The following is a 15,227-nucleotide window of genomic DNA, read 5'->3' as shown; positions in this document are numbered from 1 at the left end:
TGAAGAAGCTGAGGCCGTAAGACATTAACTGTCTTTTTAATGGAGGTGGGAACCTATTTCCCTTTATTTTTCCCTTTTTTTCCACATCACCCATTCCATTTCTTCTTTCCTTACTCATCACAGTTTGGGTTTAAGTGGACCATCTTTGAGTTCATCCTGATGTCTATTTTTACCCTGACTGCTAATCTCCAGTTGCCTGTAACAAAGGCAGCAGCAGGAAACTGGAAAACCATTCCTACAGCTAATTTCCTGAAACTGATTTCCGGAGGGACAGCAAATTCTTTCTGAATTCACGATTCAAAGGATCGAGTTAGATCAGTAGTGCGTACCGGCAAAGTTGAAAGAGTTAGTGTGACAAGACCCCTGCCTGTCAAGCTGACCTGAAGCAACTGCTCTCGCTCCTCCTGAGACCCAGTAGAAGTCTGAACATCCAAATGGAGGCTGGCTTGGCTCATTTTGTTTTTAATAACTTAGCCAGGATTGCCATACCCCATGCCACAGAGTTGGCAGACGCATTCCCTGCCCACATTGAGCTTACATTCTAGAATAATAATAATAATAATAATGATGGAATTTGTTAAGTGCTTACTATGTGCCAAGCACTGTTCTAAGCACTGGGGTACATACAAGGTAATCAGGTTGTCCCACGTGGGGCTCACAATCTTAATCCCCTTTTTACAGATGAGGTAACTAAGGCACAAAGAAGTTAAGTGACTTTCCCAAAATCACACAGCTGACAAGTGGTGGAGCCGGGATTTGAACCCATGACCTCTGACTCCCAAACCTGTGCTCTTTCCACTAAGCCACACTGCTTAGACAGACATTCACATGCCCAAATAATTTATAATATAAAATATAATTTAAAGGTATGTACATCATATGTTCAAGATATGTCTGTTGTATGACCTTGGGTAAGTCACTTACCTTCTCTAAGCTTCGCTTTCTTTATCTGTAAAATGGGAGTATGAGAGACGGTGAGCTTTGTATAGGACAGGGACTGTGTCCTAATTCACAGCCTTGCATAATAGTAATAATTACTATTATTATTATTATTATTTTGGTATTTGTTAGGTGCTTAATCTGTGCCAGGCACTCTACTAAATTCTGGGGTGCATACAAGATAGTCGGGTTGGACCCAGTCCCTGTCCCACATGGGGCTCACAGTCTTAATCCTCGTTTTTCAGAAGAGGGAACTGAGGCATAGAGAAGTTAAGTGATTTGCCCAAGGTCACCCAGCAGACAAGTGGTTATATTGTTGTTATATTGTACTCTCCCAAGCACTTAGTGCAGTGCTTTGCATACAGTAAGCACTCAATAAATATGATTGAATGAATGAATGAAAGTAGTGGAGCTGGGATTAGAACCCAGATCCTCAGACTCTCAGGCCCAGGCTTTTTCCACTAGGCCATGCTGCTTCTACCCCAGTGTTTAGTACATGAGTGAGCATTTAATAAAGGCCGCTGTTATTATTTCTTGTTCATTTTGCTCCTTTGTAGCCCTTTGAATTGGGAGGAGGTAAAGCTCAGGGTTAAAATGTGGTTTCTGGAGGACCCAGGGCTCCCGCTGCTCTTCCCAGCGTGAGCTGCCTGCCCTGCTGGGCGGATAAGGAGCACACCACCCAACAAGCGCTTAATACAGTGCTCTGCACATAGTCAGTGCTCAGTAAATACTGTTGATGATGATGATGATATCGCTTGGTGATCCCAACTTCCCACCATAGAGGCAGGCCTGATCCCCATTAATTGGATATTCATCCTTCTGCTGGATCACGAGGGCTGTTGGTCGTTGCATAGCGATCGGCCGTTCGGGAGCCGGGCCAGAGTGGCCCGCGGCTCCACCACCCTCCGTGTTAAAATGCTGGCACACGGCTGCCAGCGTAGCCACAGCCATGGAGGAGCAGCGTGGGTGGTGAGCGCAGTGCTGGCACTCGGAGCCGAAAGCGCCCGCTCCTTAGGCGGGAACACTGGCGGCATCTTCAGCCGCTACGGAAACGAGCCTCAATTACTTTCGCTCTCCTGAAATCACTTACAGATGATGTACAACGAGCCAACGCAGCAAACATAACTTTTGTCCTGTTAAAATATACATAGACACACACATATGGCCTTGCTGTATAATTGATTGTTTTCGGCTTGTATTGGAGCACACTGCTGAATCTTTTTAACACCCCGAAGCAAAATTTATTTGTGAGGCTCAAAAGAAAGCCCCAATTTCTTTTATGCTGGGAACACTCACAGAAGAAGTGGAATTGTGTATTCGATGCTAAAAAAAGCCCAGCTTATACAATTTTAACAATAGAAAAATGATCTTTGTGCTGCGGTGCGTGTATGCTTAGAGGGAGAAGGCAATCTGCTCAGGTGGCTGGTGAATTACAAATGAGTGGTTTGCCTTTGTTTTGAATGACAAGCAATTTAAATTCAGTCTTCTGTGGAGGCCTGGAAGATATTTCTTTTTCCCCCCCAGAAAAGCTTCCTTTTAGACTTGAGAGATTACATTAGTTGCCACTGTGCGAAGGTTAGAAGTTAGAACTTCATTTGGTAATTATAAAATCAGTAGTTTGTGATTGGTGTAATTGATGATTACACCATTGCTAATAGCATCCCTGCCAACCTTAAATTGTGGGACATTTCATTTTTGCACTGCATCAAAGCTTTAAAGGCGACATGGCTTTTAGAGCAGCTCATGATATCTCAGGGAATTTGACACAAATGCATTTCTGTTCCTGTATTATGCTGGATAAAAAGTGTTCATTAATCCAGACATTTGAAAACACATTGCTCAATGCCTTATTTTTAGCCTGGGAATAATTACAAATATTAGAATACAATTATATGGTATTTTTCCTTTATGTTCCTCAGCAGACTTGCCTCAGCCAGAGACTGGATGGTTTGCTTTGGGGGATTAGGGAAAAAGAGAGCGACAGAGATGGACAAACACAAGAGCTGACTTATTTAATTTTTTTTGCCTGGAAGAATAGTCTCTTTGGGGCAAGGGCTTAAAGAGTTGGTGCATCAGCTCTTATTCAGACCTGAAGCCATTCTCACCATTCATACTCATCTGTTTTCCTTAGCTTTGCAGAATGCACTCTGGTAAGCTTAAGGTGGGCAGGGAATGTGCCTACCAACTCTGTTATATTGTACTTTCCCAAGCGCTTAGTACAGTGCTCTGCACACAGTAAGCGCTCAATAAATATGATTGAGTGATTGGTTCCAAGTGCTGCAGTGGCTGTGGCCCCCAAGGCTGGGAGGCATGTGAAGTGGCTGGGATGGAGCTCCTGCCTTTACTTTGGAGTTTGATTTACAAGGTTTCTTTTGGGTCAGAATTTTATTGAGAAGCCATGCCCCTAGGAGATTAGTGCTGAGTGCCCACCAATACCTGAGCTGGCTGGGCCTGACTTTTATAAAATGATTTGGATCACAGGGGCAGCACAGGAACCGGCCTCTCTCACCAAAGCCCCTGATTTCTAGGAATTCTGGTCACTCAAAGGATCAGGGCTCACAAAGGACAAGGGGTGGCACCTTCCACCTCCACCACACAGCTCCATGGGCCCTGGCATTGCTCCATTTGCTTGATGGATGGATCCCCCTAACTGGGGGGTGACTGAACCCCCTGACTGGTGACAGGGGCCTGGCTGGGCCTCCTGCCCCTTTCCAGTCAATTTTGAACCCCTTGAACCTAGGACCATAACTCAAGTTGGCAAATAATAATAATAATGGCATTTATTAAGCACTTACTATGTGCAAAGCACTGTTCTAAGTGCTGGGGAGGTTACAAGCTAATCAGGTTGTCCCACGGGGGGCTCACAGTCTTATTCCCCATTTTACAGTTGAGGTAACTGAGGCACAGAGAAGTGACTTGCCCAAAGTCACACAGCTGACAGTTGGTGGAGCCAGGATTTGAACCCATGACCTCTGACTCCAAAGCCCGTGCTCTTTCCACTGAGCCACACTGCTTCTGTATTGGAGCAAATGGAGTCATTCACCCGTGGTATTCAACTCCTCACATTCCTCCATTTGAAGTGAGGCGTTTCTGATTTGGGGACTCTTGCAGAGGGCTGGTTGCCAAGATCCAAGTATCAGCAAAAGCCAGACAATGCACTGTGGCTCTCTCAGGAATCTCCATTATTGCTGAACGTCAACTCTGCTGAAAGTTCACACTAAAGAAAATCAGTAAGCTTGGGGCAGTACCTGAAAGCAAGGTGCTGAAAACTGAACCTGAGTGAATGATTTATGCTCATAAATTTTGAACGGCATTGTTGCAGGATTAATACTTCCTTTATTAGACTTTGCTGCCTCCTGCTTCTGAAGAACAGGTCAGGAGCTGGGCTGGGAACCTCTCTGGAGAGCCACATCATTTCCTTCTTTGTGATGTCAGAGAGTCCTTTTGGTTTATGTGGTCATATGGGAGGGCTGACAGGAGATTCGTTCTTCCCCCCTGTATTCGGGCAAGGAATTCAGCTTTAGCATACTGTTTTCCAACTCCCCTGTCTAGATGAGATAGACCAAAGTCAACAACAAAATATTTAAATAAAAAGTGAAATTCTTATTTTTTATTTAAGCACAGCATTAAATTATAATTTTCATTTGCTCAGCGGCATCAATGATTTATAATGGTAGTGGCATTACAGCAGTGTAGGGAATTTAGCTAAAGGCAAAGGAGTTCAGTTTTGTTTGCTGCACCTGGCCTAAACTGGTTATTTTGTGGAGGAATTTTTTTTTTACATTTTTGCTCTCTGCATTACTGTTCTTTCTCCTCCCCTTTCCCTGATGCTTCTCCGTCTTTCTCCACATACGCATGTTCTTTTCCAGCATTCAAGATTTATTGTTTAAAAAGGAAAGGTGCCAGCTCAATTCCACCATGGGTCTGCCCACCATAGAAGAGTGTTCCTTCCCAGCCTTATCTAGTGCCAGTGACAGAGTTAGATATTTTGGGGACCCTTGGCAGTTTTCGTGAACTCCGCCGTAATTTTATATAATCTCTTGGGTTTCTGGAGCCAGGGCTGGGCCTGGGTACTTTTGAGCCCCTGGAGGTCTGCTCAAGCATTTGCTTCCCCTTTCCCTGGTGTTGTTTTTCTTAAGTCTCTTGCCCAGTTAGGTGGTTCCAATGGAAACAGGGTTAGGGATAGTGAGACCAACGAAAATAGCAGATGGGATGTGCGTGTAAGCCATATGGCTCTGACTAGAAAACTACACCCCCATTCTACACCCCTTTCTGGACTGTGCCCAGAACACTTGCCCAAATCACTTGTTAAGAGCTTATTATGTGCCAAGCACTGTTCTAAGCACTGGGGTAAATACAAGTTAATCAGGTTGGGTACAGTCTGTGTCCCACATGGGGCACACAGTCTAAATCCCCATTTTACAGATGAGGGAACTGAAGCCCAAAGAAGTGAAGTGACTTGCCCAAGGTCATACAAAAGATAAATGGCAGAACAAGGATTAGAAACCATGACCTTCTGACTCCCAAGCCCATGTTCTATCCACTGTGCCGTGCTGCTTCTCACTTGACATAGATCCTATCCTTTCCTGTACTTGTTGTAGGAACAAAAAATTCACAAAAAAAACCCCATGCTCTGAGTCTAAGGAATTTAGAGATCCTTCCCTGTCCTAAGTGCTGGAGTACATACAAGTTAATCAGGTTGGACACAGTCCCTGACCGATGTGGGGCTAACAGTTTTAATCTCCATTTTACAGATGAGGTGAATGAGTTAACAGATACGTTAAGTGACTTGCCAAAACAGACAAGCAGCGAAGCTTGGATTAGAACCCATGTCCTTCTGATTCCCAGACCCATGCTCTATCCACTAGGCCGTGCTACTTCTGGATCCCCCATTTCTCCAGGATCTCCCATTTCTGTCTCCCTTCTGAGCCTCTCCCTGCTACTTCCTACCAACCAAGGGAAACAGTGAAACAGGAAACCCAACATCTCCATACTCCAACTCCATTGTCATTTATAACAATAATAATAATAATTGTGGTATTTAAGTCCTTACTGTGTGCCAGGCACTGTCCTAAACGCTGGGGTGATTACAAGTTAATCAGGTTGGACACAATCCCTGTCCCACATGGGTCTCAAAATCTTAATCCCCATTTTACGAATGAGGTAACTGAGGCACAGAGAAGTGACTTGTCCAAGATCTCACAGCAGACAAGTGGTGAAGCTGAGATTAGAATCCTGGTCCTTCTGACTTGTACGCCCAGGCTCTATCCACTAGGCCATGCTACTTCTTCGTCTATAACCCGTTACACAAGAAGCAATTTCTCACATCCCACTGAATTTAGCTCCTGACTGGTAAACATTCACTCTCACTACACCTTTTATATAATAGTCTGAGGCCAGCCTTAATTTTATTCTATTATCATATTAAAAAGTGTGATGTAAATGCCTTGGGTTGTCATCAGCCACAGATCTATTTCTGATGGTGTGCTTCCTCAAGGTGTGTCTTCGTCTGTCTGTCTCCTCCCTCCTCATTCTCTCCCTCTCTCTGATATATTCCTGAAAGGGTTCCTGAGTGGTAATTTACCATTCACTCCATGGCCCAGCCAAGCCCCTACCCTCCTCCCTCCCCTGGGCCCCTCATGTTAGTCACTGAAAAGAATCTCCAAAGGACCTCAAGATGAGAAATCGTTTTGTATTAGCAGTCACCACTGGGAGTAACCATATTTACCTACCTAATGGCTGCACCTTTTATCCCCATTTGCAGGCACCAAATGGGGAAGGGGCTTTTGCAGTATAGTTCCAATTTTCTGATATCCAGAAATCTATAGACAGCAATTACGTAATTGCCACCATTAGGTGAGTCAAACTGGAAGCTGATATCTTTGACCTCCAACTGTTGGTCACCGTGATCGCAGGGAGTGGGTAAACCAGGTCACTTAGACCGTGTTCCTTTAACCCCAGCAGACCAGTAGCCACAAAGAAGGTGGTGTTCCCGTCAGGTGGTGTTCCCGTCATTAACATCATTACTGATTGACATTCACATTCCCCTTCAGTACTCCTGTAAGCATCCATCCTTCTCTGCTGGTTGCCATATATAAACTAGTAGTTTTAACTCTAAAGAATTTACTGTATCAGTAGTGAATCTTTTGAATTGGGAGAAGGACTCGTTTTTTGATTCCCATCAGCCCTTTCCCCTCAACGCCTCTTCCCGTGTGCAGAGCACTGTACTCAGTGCTTGGGAGAGTTCGGTACAACCGAGTTTGTAGGAACGTTCCCTGCCCACAAGGAGCTTACAGTCTAGAGGGGGTTACTGACATTAAAATAAATTACAGATAGGGAAAATGGCAAGTGGAAGGATATGTATGTAAGTGCTGTGGGGCTGAGGGTGAGGTGAATATCAAGTACTCAAAGGGTAAATGCAAGTGCAAATAAGAGTTACCGTCAGAAAGCATCGACTAAACCATTCTCCTCTTCCTCCTTTTCACAAGATGACACTATAGGGTTTGCATCGACCTGTTCTTTTCATTGTTCTCTCAGCCCTTCTGCATTATTTTACAGTATTTGTTAGGCACTTACTAAATACCAGGCACTATACTAAGCACTGGGATAGATACAAGCTAATCAGGTTGAACTCAGCCCATGTCCCACATGAGACTCACAGTTGTAATCCCCATTTTACAGATGAGGTAACTGAAGCACAGAGAAATTAAGTGACTTGACAAGGTCACACAGCAGGCCAGTGGCAGAACAGGGATTGAAACGCAGCTCCTCTAACTCCCAGGCCCAAGCTCTTTCCACTAGGCCATGCTGTTACTCTAAAGGAAGGCTACTGTTAAACTAGCCCTAATTTATTTACGTAAAACCAGTTTCCCTGGGAGACGTGGGCAAAATCATTTTGCATTAATTAGTTAGAGAAGTAGCGTGGCTCAATGGAAAGAGCATGGGCTTAGGAGTCAGAGGTCATGGGTTCAAATCCTCGCTCCACCAATTGTCAGCTGTGTGACTTTGGGCATGTCACTTAACTTCTCTGTGCCTCAGTTACCTCATCTGTAAAATGGGGATTAAGACTGTGAGCCCCATGTGGGACAACCTGATCACCTTGTATCCTCCCCAGCACTTAGAACAGTGCTTTGCACATAGTAAGTGCTTAACAAATACCATCATTATTATTTATTATTACTGTGCCTGAGAAGTGGCAGCTTGGAGTTCCTTTGACCGTCCCGATGCCAGCAGCAGAATCCATATAGGACCCCTCGATCCAGAGAATCTTTGAGCCAGCAGGGATTTTAAGGAGGTGACCCACATCCCAGCAACCCAGAAGAGAATCTCTCAGAATTTTACAGCTGTCCAAAGGTTTCCAATTTCACTCTTTAACATCTCTCACTGGCAGAAAATTATTTCTTAGAGCTACCAAGGTATCTTGGCAATCAGCAAGCCCCTGCTCTAGAGCTAAGAGAAGGCTCAGCCATGGAGATTGCCAGGCAGTTGGAATTCCTTGAGTGTGTGCTGAATTCCCACTGTGTGTAGAACTCATTGTCCCATCTGCTCATTCCCCTATCCGACATGTTAAAGGATTAACCTTTTCATTCCAGCAGGTTCCTAAGAGCCCAAATGCTGGCCCCCACAAGCTCAGCTTAGTTCTGCTTAATAATGATGACATTTATTAGGTGCTTACTATGTGCCAATTACTCTCTCTACCTTCAAAGCCTTATTGAAGGCCCATCTTCTTCAAGAGGCCTTTCTTTTTATCCCACTCCCTTCCATGTCACTCTGATTTGCTCCCTTTATTTACCCCTCCCTTAGCCCCACAGCACTTACGTACATATCCGTAATTTATTTATATTAATGTCTGTCTCCCCCTCTAGACTATGAGCTTGTTGCGGGCAGGGAATGTGACTACCAACTCTGTTATATGGTACTTTCCCAAGGGCTTAGTACAGTGCTCTGCGCACACAGTAAGCACTCAATAAATACAATTGATTGACTGAATATTGTGCTAAATGCTGAGGTAAATACAAGATAATCAGTTTGGATACAGTCCCTGTCTTAGTTCACAGTCTAAAAAGGGAGGAAACCATTTTTCAGTTGTGGAAACTGAGGCTCAGAGAGGTTTTACTTCAGCAGCCAAATGATGGAGTCAAGATGGGAACCCAGGTCTCCTGACTTCAGGTTCCATAGTCTTTCCAATCAATCAATTAATCAGTTGTATTTATTGAGCACTTACTATGTGCAGAGCACTGTACTCACTCTGTATAACAGAGTTAGCAGACACATTCCCTTCCCAAAGTTAGCTTACAGTCTAGGCTGTTAATCTTTTTGGCTTAGAAATGTGCCATTAAAGGATAGAGGAATGTTCTGTTCTCTACCTTTTGCTGAGCAAGATTCAACACTGGGCAGAGGTTTCCTCCCTGCATAGGCATTAAGGAAACCATTTCCAGACTGTCTAGACAGCTAGTAAGACATTTGTCAGATTTAACAGAGACACTCTCCTCCAATCCTAAAGAAAAGGGCTTTGGAGAAATAAGATTCTCAAAGATGACTTGGCCAAATTGATAGCCTCCTCAGTCCCCTGTTTTGCCCCTCTACCTCTCCTCTTTAAAGCTCTTTTTAGTCACTGGCAATAATATGTTTTCAAGCATGTTAATTTTCTTTGTCATTTGGCTGTCCTTACTATGATTGTTATTATTATTTTCACTATTTTTGTTAAGCACTTACTATCAATCAATCAATCAATCAATCAATCGTATTTATTGAGCGCTTACTATGTGCAGAGCACTGTACTAAGCGCTTGGGAAGTACAAATTGGCATCACATAGAGACAGTCCCTACCCGATAGTGGGCTCACAGTCTAAAAGGGGGAGACAGAGAACAGAACCAAACATACCAACAAAATAAAATAAGTAGGATAGAAATGTACAAGTAAAATAAATAAATAAATAAATAAATAAACAGAGTAATAAATATGTACAACCATATATACATATATACAGGTGCTGTGGGGAGGGGAAGGCGGTAAGGCGGGGGGATGGAGAGGGGGACGAGGGGGAGAGGAAAGAAGGGGCTCAATCTGGGAAGGCCTCCTGGAGGAGGTGAGCTCTCAGCAGGGCCTTGAAGGGAGGAAGAGAGCTAGCTTGGCGGATGGGCAGAGGGAGGGCATTCCAGGCCCGGGGGATGACGTGGGCCGGGGGTCGATGGCGGGACAGGCGAGAGCGAGGTACAGTGAGGAGATTAGTGGTGGAGGAGCTGAGGGTGCGGGCTGGGCAGTAGAAGGAGAGAAGGGAGGTGAGGTAGGAGGGGGCGAGGTGATGGAGAGCCTTGAAGCCCAGGGTGAGGAGTTTCTGCCTGATGCGCAGATTGATCGGTAGCCATTGGAGGTTTTTGAGGAGGGGAGTGATATGTCCAGAGCGTTTCTGGACAAAGATAATCCGGGCAGCAGCATGAAGTATGGATTGAAGTGGAGAGAGACACGAGGATGGGAGATCAGAGAGAAGGCTAGTGCAGTAGTCCAGACGGGATAGGATGAGCTGGGATAAATACAAGCTAATCAGGTTAGACACAGTTTCTTTTCCCACATTGTTCTCACAGTCTTAGAAGGGTGGTGAACAGGTATTTAATCCCCATTTTATCGTTGAAGAAACTGAAGCACAGAGAAGTTAAGTGACTTGCCCAAGAACACACAGCAAGCAATTGACAGAGCCAGACTTGGAACCCGGGTCCTCTGACAACCAGCCCATGCTCTTTCCACTAGGCTGTACTGCTTAGAGCTAAATGGGGTATTTGAAAATTCCCCTGAGGGTGCTTTGCCATTAATATTTGGAAAAAGAGTCCGGTTTTCACTGTCAATTAATCTGTCAATCAGTGGTATTTATTGAGCACTTACTAAGTGCTGCTTTTGATCATAACTTACAAGTTATAACCGTTTTGCACCTCTCCCTGTTCTTATATGTTGTACATCATGCATCTTATGTACTTTGCAAGCGTTTAGTACAGTGCTCTGCACACAGTAAGTGCTCAGTAAATTCGATTGAATGAATATTAGTTTAGAGCCTTGGAACTAGCTATAATTCTATGTATTCTGACGATTTTGACACCTGTCTACATGTTTTGTTTTGTTGTCTGTCTCCTCCTTCTAGACTGTGAGCCCGTTGTTCGGTAGGGACCGTCTCTATATGTTGCCGACTTGTACTTCCCAAGTGCTTAGTACAGTGCTCTGCACACAGTAAGCGCTCAATAAATATGAATGAATGAATGAATAAGTGCTTGGGAGAGTACAATACATTGGAATAAGCAAACACATTACCTGCCCATAACAAGCTTACAGTCTGGGTGGGAGACAGACATTAATATCAATAAATAATTTATAATATATAACTTAAATTACATACATAAATGCTGTGGGATTAAGGGTGGGACGAATATCAGGTGCCCAGAAGTCACAGATCCAAGTGCTTAGGAGACGGGAGAGTGAACTGGGGAAAAGAATGCCTTAGTCAAGGAAGGCCTCTTGGAGATGTAACCTTAATTCATTCATTCAGTTAATCGTATTTATTGAGTGCTTACTGTGTGCAAAGAACTGCACTAAGTGCTTGGAAGAGTACAATACAACAATAAATGGACAACAAATGGACAACTCCCTCCCCACAACAAATTTACAGTCTAGAGGGAGCTGGGAGAGTGGTGGTCTGGCATATATGGAGGGGGAGGGAGTTGCACGCTAGGGAGAGGATGTGGGAAAGGGGTTGGCAGCGATCTAGATGAGATTGGGGCACAGAGAGTAAGCTGGGACTAGAGGACTGGCGTGTGGGAGCTGGGCTATAGTAGGAAATCGGTGAGGTAGGAGGAGGCAAGGTGATTGAGTGTTATAAAGCTGATGTTAAGGAGTTTTTGTTTACGCAGAGGTGGATGGGCAACCGTTGGAGATTCTTGAGGAACCTTTCCTCTCTCCCCGTCCCAGGATCTCTTGGTCGCTGACCACTGGATATGTATAACCATGAATAAATGTAATTTATGAAAATAAGGTTGGGGAATCCACCACATTTGGGAAACCGTGTTTGGAGGATGAGGTCTGAGATTAATTGCTTTCATTTTCTTTAGAGCTTTCTCTGAAAGCTTTTTCCTACAGAGTTACTGTAATAGCAGCAACTGAATTTGGGACCTAGAGATATTTCATGTGGGCTGCAAATGGCAGGCTTTGCTAAGTAATCACTTAGTCAACAAGTTCATATGCTCCTTGTCGAGGGGGAACATGTCTGTCAACTGTCATACTCTCCCATATGTTTAGTACAGTGTTCTGCACACAGTAAATGCGCAGTAAGTACCACTGACAAATTGATTTATAGAAGGCATGGCACTTGTATGGTTTTGATAAGAATAAAATGTAACTGTTCCTAATGTTCGTTGTGGGCAGGGAATGTGTCTGTCATATTGTTGTGTTGTCCTCTCCTGAGCGCTTAGTACAATGCTTTGCACACAGTATGCACTCAATAAATACGACCGATTGATTGATTAATGTTTGTCACAGTTCACTGCTTTGCAGTTGTTGCTGTTGCTGGAAAGAGATGAGATCCTTTTATGCTGTTTGCTACTATGCAACCGTGGCAAAATTGAATGACCATGTTGAAGGTACATCCTGATCAATTAGGCAATGGGATGATAGGTGAAAAGAAGAGCACCTTCCAGACATGTATGTGGTGAATACACCCATGTGTGGCTTCTTTCCAAATTAAATAGTAAAGCAGATCCAAGAATGATGTTACTGACATCAAGGATCCTTCTTGCACAGGGATGGTGTTGCAGGTGATGAAGTTTTTATCCATATGCATGGGTGTGGCTTTTTTTATGGTATTTGTTAACCGCTTACTATGTGTCAACACTGTTCTAAGCTCTGGAATTGATACAAGTGATTTAGGTTGGACACCGTTCCTGTCCCACATGGGATTCACAGTCTAAGTAGGAGGGAGAACAGGAGAACTGAGGCACAGAGACATTAAATGACTTGCCCAAGGTCACACAGCAAGCATTTGGGAGATCTAGGTTTAGAACCCAGGTCCTCTGATTTCCAGGCCCATGTTCTTTCAGTCAGTTGTATTTATTGAGCACTTACTGTGTGCAGAGCACTTTACTAAGAGCTTGGGAGAGTACAACACAACAATATAGCAGAAACATTCCCACCATTAGGCCATGCCATTTTTCTAATCAAACTCTGAGACCTACCATCCTGATGGTTAGGAAGTCCTTTCTTAAGACAGCAACCATCCCCCTCCCCATCCCCCCCCCACCTTACCTCCTTCCCCTCCCCAGGGCACCTGTATATATATATATTCATATATATATGAATTCATTTTTCATTTTATATATATGTTTGTATGTATTTATTACTCTATTTTATTTGTACATATTTATTCTGTTTATTTTATTTTGTTAATATGTTTTGTTTTGTTCTCTGTCTCCCCCTTCTAGACTGTGAGCCTGCTGTTGGGTAGGGACCGTCTCTAGATGTTGCCAACTTGTACTTCCATAGCGCTTAGTACAGTGCTGTGCACACAGTAAGCGCTCAATAAATACGATTGAATTGAATGAATGAATGAATGATGGACATGTGAAGAGCTCACATTGCTCTGATCTGTAGGATCTAAGAGGGGAAATTTAGAGCAAGAAAACAGATGTTTCTGTCAGGCTTCTTTTTTCAGTTCGGGCTGAAGGCGGGCAGGCATGGCAGGGGTGATGTGTGCATGTGTGTGTGTGTGGAGGGAAATAATCAGAATTTATAATTCGATGAGTCACTCTCGTTGAAGGGCCAGGTCAAAGGCTGGCAAGTTTTCTATTACTGTATCCTGTTTCTAGCGAACACATTGCAGCTTTGGTTTTATTTGGAGAGACCAATTTAGACCCAGACCAGTTTAGATAGAGTGTTTTAGGTTTGGTCCATTGAATGAGAATCATGTGAGTACGTATGTTCGTATGTATGTGTGCACGGGACGAAAGAAGATGTCTTTCTTTCTTTCAGCTATCACTCACCTCATCAAATCTCATACAGTTTGGCAAAGGATCTGTTGTCCCAAATGTCCAAATTATTTTTAATATTTTTTTAAATAGAGGAAACAGAATGTTCGTACTTTTAATACTCAATAACTCATTTGGCCCCGTGCTCATTGTGTTGGAAAGAACCCTTAACCCATCCATCTACCTTAGACTGTAAGCTCGTATTGGGCAGGGAATGTGTTCACTTATTGTTATATTGTACTCTCCCAAATGCTTAGTACAGTGCTTTGCACACAATAAGTGCTCAGTAAATATGACTGAATGAATGAATCTAGGCCCCCAGCCCTCTTTCTTGTTTGTGCATGTGTAGAAGACTGACGGAATCAGGGGGAGGGCTCATATTCCATAGTTATATTTTATTTTTTTTTCTGTTCCCAAAGGTGGTTGCACTTAGTAAAAGAAGCCAGGAGGCTGAGGCCGCTTTTCTGAGTGTTTACAAGCAATTAATTGAAGCACCAGGTAAGAAATGCTTCGGCTACTTAGTTGAATAATTAATGATGAGAAACGACTGTTAAGACTATTAGACAGAGGTTACCTAGCAGCCAGGGCTTGCAAAGATTGCAGAACATAATGTATTCTAGAACATCTTTGTGTTGTCCTTGGGTGGAGGGTTTCAGCTGCCCAGGGTTTCACAAAATTCTTCTGGCAGCCAAGAGTTTCTTGGGGAAGCAGTGCTGTCAGCGTGAGCCATTGAGCCCGTTTACCCCATTTATTGTCTGCTGATATTGCTGCCATCAACACCTGGGCAGCCACCCATAGCGATCCAGCAACCCCCAATTGTCTATTTTGGGGTACATTCACTGAATACCTGAGCCGCAATTGCTGCCTTTCTGGCCGCAGTCCGTTGGAAGTCCTATGTTTTTGAAATATGCATGAATAGCTAGCCTCTAACCTATATGCCTGGGCACTCCTAATTCATTTTTAAAGCTACAGTAACAATTTGAAGGTAATGCTTCCAAAACACGACCTAATCTCCACTTTCCCTTCATCTTCTGGTCCTATCAGAAATCCCTGAGGTCCAAGTGCCAAAATAGAAAAATCTCTCCAATCTAAACATTGAAAAAGGACAGTAAGTTGGCATTAGATGTTGTAGAAAAGCGGGGAGCCTAGGGAGCAAGAACTGGATTTCTGCTGTTATACTTTGGTTCCTGTTCTTTTAGTGTAGCCTCCCCTAGAGAGAAGGCTACACTGAACCCAATGATGTAATGCCCTCAGCTTGCATTTGGCCATCTGGCTTTTATAAAAAT

At 43.8% G+C, this 15,227-nt stretch overlaps 1 protein-coding gene across 2 annotated transcripts in view; it reads left to right on the top strand.

Annotated features, from left to right (window-relative positions):
- The window catches only part of CUX2 (cut like homeobox 2), a 350,576-nt gene that overhangs the window by 255,644 nt on the left and 79,705 nt on the right, over nucleotides 1-15,227 (top strand). For both annotated transcript variants that reach the window (XM_038762394.1, XM_038762393.1), the window contains exon 4: nucleotides 14,361-14,439. In XM_038762394.1, the coding sequence (XP_038618322.1) occupies nucleotides 14,361-14,439 (79 nt within the window). The remainder of the gene's footprint in view (nucleotides 1-14,360; nucleotides 14,440-15,227) is intronic.

This window comes from Tachyglossus aculeatus, chromosome 21 (genome assembly GCF_015852505.1).
Source record: "Tachyglossus aculeatus isolate mTacAcu1 chromosome 21, mTacAcu1.pri, whole genome shotgun sequence".
Lineage (NCBI taxonomy): Eukaryota > Metazoa > Chordata > Mammalia > Monotremata > Tachyglossidae > Tachyglossus > Tachyglossus aculeatus.
Note: the sequence above shows the minus strand (reverse complement) of the source record. Positions and strands in the feature narration are given on the sequence as shown.